This window comes from Oryzias melastigma, linkage group LG1 (assembly GCF_002922805.2).
Source record: "Oryzias melastigma strain HK-1 linkage group LG1, ASM292280v2, whole genome shotgun sequence".
NCBI classification, from domain to species: domain Eukaryota; kingdom Metazoa; phylum Chordata; class Actinopteri; order Beloniformes; family Adrianichthyidae; genus Oryzias; species Oryzias melastigma.
In genome coordinates, this window is record NC_050512.1 from 4,556,684 (window position 1) to 4,569,322 (window position 12,639).

The 12,639-nt window shown below is 43.2% G+C and overlaps 1 protein-coding gene across 2 annotated transcripts in view; it reads right to left on the minus strand.

Moving 5' to 3' along the window:
• Positions 1-1,246: 1,246 nt before the first annotated feature.
• Positions 1,247-12,639, minus strand: part of grk4 (G protein-coupled receptor kinase 4) — a 67,454-nt gene continuing 56,061 nt past the window's right edge. The window contains exons 9-16 of one of the 2 annotated variants that reach the window (XM_024262142.2): positions 12,222-12,412; positions 8,706-8,743; positions 7,088-7,177; positions 6,763-6,971; positions 6,076-6,213; positions 5,462-5,599; positions 5,108-5,285; positions 1,247-3,757 (exon numbers count right to left, since the gene is read on the minus strand). In XM_024262142.2, the coding sequence (XP_024117910.1) occupies positions 5,109-5,285; positions 5,462-5,599; positions 6,076-6,213; positions 6,763-6,971; positions 7,088-7,177; positions 8,706-8,743; positions 12,222-12,412 (981 nt within the window). In that variant the 3' untranslated portion in view covers positions 1,247-3,757; position 5,108. The remainder of the gene's footprint in view (positions 3,758-5,107; positions 5,286-5,461; positions 5,600-6,075; positions 6,214-6,762; positions 6,972-7,087; positions 7,178-8,705; positions 8,744-12,221; positions 12,413-12,639) is intronic. The other variant, XM_024262141.2, reaches the window with a different exon arrangement.

Here is a 12,639-nt window from a genome sequence, read left to right on the forward strand (position 1 = left end):
TCAAGGAATTATATAATAGATGTAATGAATTACTGTCTAAGAACCATTTTACTTTGTGTAGTACAGCAATTGCTTTTGCTATTTTGGATTTGACTTTGTTAATTTGTGATTTCCAAGATAGCTTTTCGTCTATAATAACTCCGAAAGATTTTACTTATTTTATTCTTCTGATATTAATATTATCTATGTTTAATTCAAGTGTATCGTTTGTATTTCCATTACTAAATATCATAAAATATGATTTGTCACCATTTAATGATCCTTTATTTCCATCAGACCACGATTTAATTTTTTCTAACTCAATCTGCACCACCTCTAATATGTCAAGGAAGCAACAGTTTTAGTATTTAGTACTGTGTTCTGGTATTGGTTCAGGTTTCCGTATTTAGCTGTATGGTGATACACTTCCAACGATGTATGCATCAAAGGTATTCCCACTGTACCGTACTTTAAATCTGCTCTAAACAGTGACATTTGTATGCTCATTTCTCTGTTTGTTGCCGCTGAAGGTGTGATAAACTGAGCCCGTCGTCATGGTAATCTGCATTCCTCCCCTGCCCATGACCTTCCCCACGAATTCAACGCCTTGGTGACTCTTCCTTCCAGGCCCCCCTCGACTGTGCCTTAGAGCGCTGTGCGACCGCGTACAGCCGCCACCAGGCTGGACTTGTGGGAGTCAGTTTGTGGACCTTTTCGTCTCGTGAAATTAATGTGCTTCAATGTTGATGTATTTTTGCTTGTACTTTAACTCATGCCGCCCTCCTGCGACACAGGCTGAAGATACTTGATTTTTGACATCTTTCCTGTACCCTCATGTGTCTTTTCTGGGCGATAGAGCGCCGTCCAGCGGCTGCTGCCCACCACTGAGAGAATTTCCCCATTGTGGGAGTAATAAAGGATTTGATTGATTGATTGAATTAATATTTATTTTTTACTAAACAAACTTGTCCTCTAATTGGTTATTTTGTCATTATGCTTTGAAAATAGGGTGACCCAGTTCTTTGGATCTACATTTTAATTTTCCTCTCATCAGTGCCATTATTTTTGGTATATATTGGAGACTGCAGTTAAAAGTTTGGCGGCTATTTGTCTGAGAAATTTGTAAGAAACGAGGCAGAAATGACAAAACAACAGGCCTTCATAAAACCTGCCATCAATAGATTCTTACCAGATCTTTGAAGCACACATTGAATAACTTCCTTATGGTTTTACTTTGTTGATCAAATTATCCAAAACAGGACAGAAGTAGGTCAAGACACAAGTTTTATTTTTTATACAAATGGCAGTGTATTATTCCATAATTACAAATGTCAGATATGATACAACAACCAGTGATACAACTTTTACAAGAATTAACAATGACTGCAGTGGTTGAATGACATGTCTGTACAGATTTAAAAAATAAAGGAAGAAAAAGAGAAGAAAAGAAGAAGAAAACAACAAAGTTACATGGCCATTTGGAGCTCTAAGAATCCGTTTGTTATTCCTCCCTTCCTCGGAAAGTGTCACTTTTACATTTTTACAGAAACCCTGCAGAATCTCTCGACTGGTACTGGCACAAAACCCCAAACTATATTCAAGTGACCTAAAGGAAGAGGAGCTTGCAGTTGCAGATGTCAAGCGCCATCCAGCGTTTGGGCGTGGCTTGACTCAGCATTGAGGGAAAGGAATACTCGCCACTCGCCCCGCCACTCACAACGTCGTCCTCGGATGGCGGTGAGGTGCACGGTCATCACTCACTCACTCACTCACACACGCATGATGAACAAACCGATGCATGCTGGAATAATAAGAACATTCATCTTCAACAAAAACAAAGCAGGAAGAAAAGAGGCATTACAATGCACTTAGTGCGGACATTCAAAACATTTGAGTTGTTCAGAGGTTCTGTAGGAAAGAAGGAACTTCTCTTGGTGGACGGAAAGTCTCAAAAAAAGCAGGTGGGGGGGTCATTGGCACGTGGAGTAAAGGCTGTCAGTCTTTCTTTAGTAAACACTTCAGAGACCTAAACAAAGCAGGGTTGGTGATTTTGGCAAAACAGATAAAGACACATCCAATGGTCATCGTCAAAGCAAATCGAAGTGCAAAGACATCAAATATAAATCTTCACTGATATTTGGGTTTTCAAACAATGAGAGATTACATGACCAAGCTTAGTTACACGTTAGAAATACGTCATTTACAGGGTTTTTGAGGCTAAAAGGCTAAAATCTAAACCAGGGAAATCAGCTTCATCATAAGCCTGCGAACAAAAACAAAAATGTTTTATTCTTTTTCCCAAAACAGGACACAAACGCCATAAGCCAGCAACACATCCTGTGGCTGATTGTGGGAGGAGCACCAGCAGGCGAGCTCACAACATCCTCTTCTGAGTCTGTGGCGTGGAGGAGTCCTCTCCGCTTTCCGGATCCAGATCTATTCTCTACCACTGCACTGATGAAAGGCTTTTTTGTGGAGCATCGTTCATGTTGGGATTTACAAAGCCACGGTAACCTACAGGTCAAAAAGTCCTCCGAACAGGTCAGGATGGGTATTCACAGCATTAAAAACAAGCAGTGGGGAGTAAACAGCAACTGCTTCTAGAGAAATAAACAATCAACACCGGACAAAATGAGAAATCTACAGATTGATTGTGATTGGTTAACTGGAAGGAAAGACTCTGTCCATGATCAAAGTGAGCATGCTCCTGGACACAGTCCATTCCGTTTAAACCAGGTGCTCTAGAGAAGGTTTTGCAGCAGCTAACTACGTTTTGATCCAAAGAAGGTACGTGCTAGTGTCTCCCAGATTCATCGCAGCAAATGACTCAAAAACGTTTAAGGGGCATTGTTCTGCACTGCACGGAACTCACAGCATATAAGAGCTGATTAATATAACAAAAGCAAAGGGGGGAAGGTCAGTGATGATGGAACAATGAAACATTTACAAAAACCATCGTGTTTCCAACCACATGGAAACTGTGTCAGGAATCCTGAGCTCTCAGCAGCACAGGGGAAATCCACCTTCTGAAAGACTTTATTTCATCAACAAAAATCCTTGTTAGTCACTCATGCCGGCTAAAAGATTGTCAGATATGAATTCATGCGATCTCTCGCAGAAGGGAAGTGGCTGAGGAAGCTGCAACCAATGCAGTCCAGTTTAAGATCTAGGTAGAATGGAGAACTCTAAAGAAAGAGAAAAACAGTTTGAGGTCTGGGAAACAGACTGGGCAGGATTCCTCCCGGTTGTATCTACAGTACATGCTTCATTTAGATCTACCTGAGCCACGAGGCCTACGGAGGCGAAGAGTTAGTCAGGGATCAGGTGGAGGTTATGTGCTAAAAACATGTCGCTTTGGCTAAGTGAATGACAAACAAACAGCTGACAGGAAACAAAAAAGGCCTTCTGCTACTTCAAGGAACGTAAAAAGACTACTTGTACTGTGCTTCGTAAAATAAACTCCCCAAAACGCATTAGTAAATAAAAACATTACGTATGCATTCAAGTGGTACTTTTATGGCTTTTTGTACAATACAACCTTTAGTGAAAATATACATCTAGACATAAATTCAAGTACAAATGTACAAAATCTTTAAACTCATACTTTTTTTCTTTAACTATAATACACTTTTAATACAGCTCATAAATACAGGTTGACATTCACTGAGTTCCTAAGATTGGGTTGGAGTTTGTGGTGAAGCGGTGTGGGTGGAGGGAGTGGTTACAGTCTTGAGGGCTGCTCCATCTCGTCGTCACTGTAAGAGCTCTTAATACAGACCTAAAAAAGATTTAGAGAACAGCCTTTACACAACTGAAGCACAGTCACCAAACCTCATCACACCAGCAAGCTCCTGTCCTGCTGAGGCAGACGATCCTTTTAAACCAGACCTCAGTCTGACCCAGATCCAGATTCAGAGCTATATCCAGACCCACACCCAGATCCAGATTCAGATTCAGATTCAGAACTATATCCAGACCCACACCCAGATCCAGATTCAGATTCAGATTCAGAGCTATTTCCAGACCCAGATCCAGATTCAGAGCTATATCTAGAGCCAAATCCAAACTCAGATCCAGATCCATAACCAGTCGGAATCAGAACCAGATCCAGATTTACAGCTAATCCAAATTCAGAGCCAAAACTAAAGATAGACCAAGACTCAGATCCAAATCCAAAGCATGATCAAGAACAAGATCAAGACCCAGATCCAAATCCAGCTTCAGAGTCAAAATAGAAAAAAAAATCAGACCTAGTGTCAAATCCAGAGTTACCGTAAAGCCATATCCAGATTAAGTTTCTAGACCCAAAGTCAGATCCAGATTAAGTTCTGAATCCAAAGCATAACCAGATTGAGCTCTAGATCCAGAGTCAGATCCACATTTAGATCTAGAGCCAGATCTGATGTCAAATTAAAAGTCAGATCCAGACCAGATCTCAGCTGAAAACACTGAGCTGTCTTTGTGCTTTCAATGAAAAAGCCAGAATTCCTTCTGAACTGTTGTAGCAGCACTCCCGGTCTGTGGTCACTCACAGCGGAACAGAGTTGTGCTTCATCTACTCCAAATGAAATCTGAATCCAGTCTTTATTCTAATCAAGTTTGAGTGTGTGGAAGTGCAACTGGAATTTGATGGTTTTCTTCATGTCTCGTAGAAACGATGGGGAACTTCTTCATGGCTCAGATCCTTCCTTCACATTTTTTCTCAAAGGTGCACTTCAGTGAAACAAATGAAGTTTGTCTCTGCACCTCACTGGACAACAGTCCAAACTAAATGATGTGGAGTCTATGCTCAGCTGCAGATGCCATTCACCTGTCTGAGCAACAATTAGCAGGTATAGCTAACACAGGAGCATGCAGGCTGTCCAAAGAGGAGAGACTTCTAATCAAATATACTAAAACAAACTCAAAACTGCAGGAAATGTAATGTCAGCACAAAGAGAAAAACAACTGCAAGGCGTCTACTGATGGAAAGAAGAGGAAGACAAGGGAGACAAAACAGACTGACGATCCTTGGAATTATACATTATTTGTTAGTTTAAGAAGTTCCAGGTATAGGAAAGCATACAGCAGTGTCAAAGGCAGGACTGCTAACCACAAACACCAAGCAAAGCAAGAGAAGAGGAAGTACCTTAGCCCCCACCCCCTCGGACAGTCGCAGCAGCGCTAGCACTTGCCTCTCTTCTGAACAGACGGTAGAAGAAGCCTCTCTTTGGAGGAGGGTTGGGTCGGTTCATGTCCAGGTCCGGGCTCAGCGTCCCGTCTGTCTCGTAGACGTTGATTTCTTTGAAGCACTCCATCTCAATCATCTACACCCAACAACAAGAGTTAGAAGCTTCTCAGTTCAGAGGAACGCTCCTGGGGGACGATGGAGGCAAACGTCCCCACACACGGGCATCCAAAAGATTTGCTTAACTTCACTCATCACTTCTTCAGCTTTCAATCACACGTCAGTACGGTGAACCAGAGCTGAAGGATGCAGTACCTCATTCTGCCAGGGGATGGAGACACTGCCCGTGACAAACTTGTGGTAGAAGTCGTTATCTGTGGGGTCAAGGTTCACGCCTTTGACAGTGGAGAACTGCTCAATGTCCAGGACGTCCTTACAGTACACGGCTCGAGGCTGAGGAGGACAGAACCAAGCCAGAACACACAAGAATCTCAGTCAGAGATGAGCCTCGTGTTCGCAGCACGGTAGGAATGTGGGTAACGTGACCTACGGCCTCTGAGCTACGCCCACTTTCCTGCAGCGTGGTCCCACTGACCGCGATAATAATAGAAGCACAGATAAGAATATCTGCCCTGAACTATGGATTTAACCTCTCAGCGTTCTCCCCACCAGCCGCTTCATGCTCCCCGTTCGGTTGAGCTGCTTTCAGACCGGCTCTCCGCACTCGTACCTGTTCACACATGTTGTGTAACCGCACCTGTCAGCGCTCAAAAGTTCTACCCGCAGGTAAAACGGATTCCCACAAGACAGCCCCCCACCCCTCAGCGAACCCAGAGCGGCCGGGATCCTATGAGTGCCTGTTTACTCCACACTGTGGTATTTCCTGTCTTCTGCTCAGCACTCGGGCCGATGGCGCCCTGGGAACTTACGTCTGGGACGAAGGGGGGGTCCAGTATGTGGGCCTCCAGCCGTTTGAAGTTAATGTTTCTGAAGATGGGGTGCTGCTTGACCTCCACTGCCCCGCAGCCCCGGCAGCCCAGCCTCTCCTTGGGGTCTTTGGCCAGGAGCTGGAAAACAGCAGGAGGAAGGACGAGTAGATCTGAGCGCTAGCTCCAATGACAGCAGCAGAACATTTACAGCCTGATCTCACTACAGAGAGGCGTCTCACGGCAAACACGATGAAACAACATCCCAAAATGGTTTGAAGCCCTCCAGAGTTTTTCCTTATGTTTTAGGATGCACATTTTGAAATCTTTGGAGGCAGTTCTCGGGTTTTCCCCATCTGTTCCGTTTTTGAATCTTCAACTAATATATCTATGAAAATTTTAAAATACTGTATAGTATAAAACAGCGTTGTCCCCACAGAAAACTACATTTAAAAAAGCGATGAAGATTCGGAAAAAAAACAATAAAACTGTCCATCAACAGACCCTCGAGAACAAGCGTTGGATTGAAAAGAAGACAGTTTAATAGAATACTTACACATGTCTTGGTCAGAACCACCTTTAACACCAGGGATGTCTTTGGCATACAGTCATTTTTCAACTGTTTACGTGATCAACACATTTCCAGTGGACTCTGAAGCAGAGAAAAGCAGTGTTGGAACACCTGCTCACCTGTCTGCAGATGTCTTTCGCCTCCTCAGAGAACTTGTCGGAGTACTCCTCCTGGTCCTCACGCACCCGCCTGTCCACCTCCTCCCGCTTCACTCGCTCCTTGCGCTTGCGGAAGGGCGACTGTCCCTGGATCATCTCAAAGACCAGGCAGCCAAGACCCCACCAGTCAGGACAGAAGGTGTAGCTCTCATTCTGGATCACCTCCGGAGCTGAAGCGGAGAGACGTGGAAAAAAAGCTGAATGGAGGAAACCTGAGACGGATCTCAATATAATTCAAAGGAAGGTGCAGTTGGAGCAAGAGGTGTAGAACAGAAACAGTTTTTACCCATATATCCCACAGTACCCACTCTCCCTCGTATCGTCTCCCCCTCAGGGATTTGAACAGCAAGCCCCAGATCGGAGATACGGATGTGTCCTGTGGAGGCGAAGGAGAGCACAGGTGTGATTTTACAGAGAAAGTTCAGCCTTTAGAACAGCAGAGACGGAAAACCTCCTCAGCCGTTCAGACAGTTCAAAGGGAAAAACAGCAAAAAAAACCTAACATTTCACCAAATCTGTTTGTCGTGTTTCCCGTTTAAATATGTTGTTACACTTGAAACTGTCAGTAACTTCACAGTTTTCAGTTGTTACAACTTGTTTTAAGACAATGAATCTTTGATATCTTGTTTTTGTCATTTGTTCTTGAAAACAACTTACCGGTACTTAAAAAAAAATGTAATTAAACTTTTTTGTTTTTTAAATTTACATATAATTTATAATCTGAGGTTTTATTTGTGATTGTGAGGGGTCATGTTTTAAAGACTTGATAGATTTATGGAAACTGAAAAGTCTAATTTGACAAATAAGTTTAATGAGACAAATTCATCTTAAAATGTACCATTCTGGTGCGTTAAGATAAACTAGATATATCAGATATTACCAGCTGAAATGCTAGTGTGAATGCTATTTGCTGAATGTGGCCCCTGAAGATGCTAGTGCTGATAGCTGAAGATGCTGAAGCTGAAAGCTGAAATTGACGAAGCTAATGGCTTAGTTGCTATAGTTAGAGCTATAGTTAGCCAGCTAAAATATAACAAAAAAACTGGTAAAATGTATAATTTAGCCAAAATAGCTAGCAGAAAGCTAAAATATTTGCTAAACTTGAAAGTAGCCAAAAACCTAAACAACAGCCTAAATTAGCCATAACAGCTAGTATGTAGCTAAAATATTAACTAAACTCTAAAACAGGAAAAAAAAACTGAAAAAATATGCCTAAATTAGCAAAAACAGTTATCCTGTAGCTAAAATATTAGCTAAATTCCAAAATAGCCTAAAAAAATGAAAAACTACCTAACAGTTAAAACAGCTACCCTGTGGCTGAAATTTCAGCTAAACTCCAATATAGCAAAAAAACTCAAAAAATCTTATATTAGCCAAAACATCTAGAAGGAGGACATGTTTCCCAGTGTGTGGCTTCAACATCATCATCCAAATGAAGCGCTCACATCATTTCAAGGAGCTACTGTCGTTCATGTTTTCATTCATTGGGAACCCTTTTCCCTTCATGATCGGACTTGCACCACACTCGCTTTTCTTGGGATTTCTGTCCAGTCCAGCTCTTCGAAAGTTTCTGGCTTTGTGGATGCAGATCACAGAGCACGCTCCGCATTTTCACACAGGTAACCAGATCATAAACCTTTAAGCAGTGGATTATGAGGTTTGTGATAATTTGCTGGACTTATGACTCTCATTACTGTTTTTCTTTTTACAACATGTAAAAGAGTATGATTTGTTTCTCCCTATTTCGCCAAACAGGACGTGACGTATGGAAGGATAACAGACCTGTAGATTAGATCAAGATAAAATCATTTCCGGATGAAATGAGATAAATGTGACTCCCGAGGTCAGCTGGCATGTCACAAAACTGCATCTGACATGCGTGGAGCTGAAATAGAAATACCTACCACGGTCATCCAGGAGGATGTTTTCAGGTTTCAGATCCCTGCAAAGAAAGAGCAACACATGAGGAGGATTTCTGATACAGACATTACCAGGCCTCCATGTCCTTTCTGCCTGATTGATTGATCTTTTTTAATGTCTCTATTTTCCACTCAGCATGGACGCCACAGCTCTTCAAGCACCATCTTTTCCTCCTTATTTATGATTTAATTGAATAAATTTCCTTCCAGTTCCATTTTCTGAGCCCCTTTTTTTCCAAGACAGACACTTGAGGACATCGTACCATGATAGCTATCATAGTACCAGTTGAAACCACAACATGAAGTTTGATGGCGCGCGTGCGGCGCTGAGGGAGAAGGACATGCAGATACGAGTGCCTTCCAACAGCTCGGCTGTTCACGTCGCCGTGTCCCTTCACCAATCATTAACTCCCAACAACACCACAGAGAAGAGATCGCCACATCGCCGTTCAGGCCTTCGTTACACACTTCTCCTCACGGATGAAAGAGTTCACATGGGCAGCAACAGCATTGAGAACATCTGATGGCGTCACTCTGTTGTAATTTGAGGCCAAATCTGGCTCTTCTGGTTCCTCCCTCATTCCTTCGGCGTAACCGCCTGACTACCAGAGAATAAGAACATTTATCCAGTCAAACTTTTTTAAATCTGCCAAAAAAACTTCACTTCCCAGAGCCCCACCCCTTCATATTTGCTATCAAAAAGCCCCAGATGTCCTTTGTAGACAGGAGCTCATTCAGTAGTTGGGAGGTCTTCAGGTTTAGAAAGTTCTCTACAGAGAACACATTTGCTCTGCTGAGTCAGGAGGAAACAGGAAGAACTTCACCCTGCATGAATGAAAGACTTTCTGAGGTGTCGTCAGTCACACCTGAGCAGACGAACCTGCCTGTGCTTGACAGAAACCTCTACAGAGTCTGGGGGCGGGGCATCTGCAGCTTTGACTGTATAACTGGACCAATTGAGTGAGTGTGGCGTCATCTGTAGAAAATGGAATACTTCCGACTCCAACTAAATTAAGTAAATTCACACACCATTTTTTTGTGATACGGATGTTGGCCAAAATGTTGGAACCGGACGTCATTCGTTATTGTTTCTATGGCAACAACTCTCGCCAATCAGGAGTGAGTTTGTTGGAAGTCCACGCCTATTTGACTACAGCCTGCACAAAATCCACCTTTTTTCAACAATTTGGCCTGCAGGCTCCACCCGCTTTTACTGACGCATCTGATTAGTTGGTTTATAGCTTGAAGTACTAAAAATGTTAATTCAGAACATGAGGCGCAGTATCAGAGCCATATTATTCTGACTAACAGAATGACTGAGTAACAGCTTTTCAGTTCTCTATAGACATGTATGGGAGTTTGGCTTCTTGGAGTCAGCAGGTACTTCCTGTGTGGAACACGAGGGGGGCGGGATCACTCAGTCCAGTTCTCACATACAGTCAATGGTATGCAGCATTTGATGCTCTCAAACAGTTTGTTTTCGTGGTTTAAATTTGGACCTGAAGGCCGACTGAAGGGTTACGGTTTTCCGTCAAACTGTTGTCTTTGGTGAGTTTGACAGATGTTTGGATCTAGGGAGCAAAGTGACAGTCAGCATGTCTCCTCATTGACTGTTCTTGATAAAGTTACAAGAACCAAGTGGGAGAAAAGAAATCCATAGCAAACACATGTTTTTGTTTTTTTTGTTTCAAAACTTTTTGTTTATTAGTGTTTGGTTTGGGCAACATAAGCTGGGATTAAAGATAAATTAAATTTTACTTTGATCTATGCTCAGAAGATAACCCTCATTCAGATCTTCTCATGTTCACAAATAATGTGAAGTTGCTGTTTCAGTCTGGGCGTCCGCGCAGACGCTGCAGGTAGCAGGATGCTCATGTGTTGCCCCGTCACGTTACCACAGAGACAATGCTGCTGGTGTTCGGAGGTGCCTGCATGTGATCCGGCTGGTTTAACGCGCACTGGTAATAACTAATAATTCAGCGATTCAGAGAGGAAGGAGCAACTTACTGCTGGTGGTTGAAAAACAAAGCTGTGGTTAAACTTTCACCATCAACTGACAATCTGCAGTGAACCACAGAGGCGCCCAACTCAACCTGAGATTTTCAATCACGGCTGCTAACTCATGGGACCAGTGTTGTAGGTTAAAAACCTGACGAGTCCTTCCGACTCTTCTGATGAACGTCTGGACTCTTTTTTCATTCGCACCAAAAAAGAACCCAACATTTTCATCAGAGAGATTGATGGTTTAAGAGACATAAATGCAAAAGACGCCTGGATGTTTTCAGTGCCTGATTGGATTTCAGGAGACCTCATTGCATTGTGGGATATGGATAGAATTTGTTCAACTCAAAAGACGTTTTTTTGTCAGATGTAGTTCCTCTTTTGCTTTCTTCAACAGCTGCCTTGTGTGTAAATGAGCGGTCTCCAACCTTTCAGGCCACGGACTGGTTTCATGTAAGACGATCTTTTCACGGACGGGTCTGGACGAGGCTGAAGTGGGCGTCTGACTTTCTTTCTTCTCTTAACTATTGTACAACATCTGCAGCTAATTTCAATGCTATTCTTTCCCACTAGATTTCATGAGGGAACCACTGAAATCGAATACTGACATGTTCTGCTTCATAAGTTAATTTTTTCTTCTGCTTCTGTGCAGGCTGCTGTGACTCCACCCATTCTCCTGTGGATCCTGCTAAGCAGTCACAGCAGCCTGCACTTCAGTAGTTAATCTCTGTGTATTTAAGGAACTCTGCTGCAGCCCTCAGTGTCTGCTCGTTTTGTTTCCTGGCTCGTTTTGGTAGCCCTGTGACTTTTGTTAATATAGCTTATGGAAATGAAAGCCCTTGGACTCTGCCTTTCATGTGCGTCTGATTCTTTACTGCATCTGGATTTCCTCCTGATTGCCCATCAGTGACATTTATATATTTCCCCTAACCCATAAATGTCAAAGTTGAAGCTACAAAATCAGACACCAACTTCAGCCTCGTCTGAGTTTTAAGGTGCAGTGGGGGACCACTGACATAAAGTTTTGCTGTACATGTCTGGGAAGACTCTCATGTCTGACAGCTCTGCTGGGATTGAAGTTTGATTCCCCGTCTGGATGAGAAAGTTGAAAGTTGCCCTACTTCTTTATGATGGAGACATCTCACTTTAATTTTTACATCAGGGTGAAAGAGATGAGACGGCGTCTCCTTATCCCTTAAACTCATTAAACCTGTAATTCCTTAACCCTTTAACTCCAGAGCTCCAGTGTTTTTGTTCAATGATTTACTGTAACTTTTCAATCGTTAACACTCATTTTGCGACAAAGATGAGCGACAAAGAGGCCAGTATGAAAACTTCCAAGCTGCCACTGAACGCACCACGGCTGCTCCCGAACTCATTGAGCTGCATTACCTACAGCTTTACGGCAGGATTTGGGAGTGTTTGATGGACTGCACCATGTCAGCATCACAGAACCGGGTTACATGGATCGAGCAAGGATGCGGCCACCTCTGGTCTTACCTGTAGACTATCCTCTCGCGGTGCAGGTCCTCCAGGCCACAGCAGATCTCTGCAGCGTAGAAGATGGCCCTCTGCTCGTCAAAGCCAGAGTTCCCCATGTTGTAGATGTGAAACTTTAGGTCACCACCGTTCATTATGGTGAGCACCAGGCACAGCGCATCCTTGGTCTCATAGGCATATGCTAGGCTAACCTGGAGAGACAGGCACATTGGGAGAAGAAGTAACCGGGGTCATGTGAGAGGACAGACTCTCGTTAGGAAGGAGAAGCGGCGAGCCACAGAACGGCTCGTTTGGTTTGCTGAATGCACCAAACGGTCATCCATCATCCCAGACGGAACGTCAAAAGCTGCATCCCCGATATGGAGAAGCAGTCTCTGACTTTGATCCCACCATCCACCCATCTCTCTCTTTCCCACCA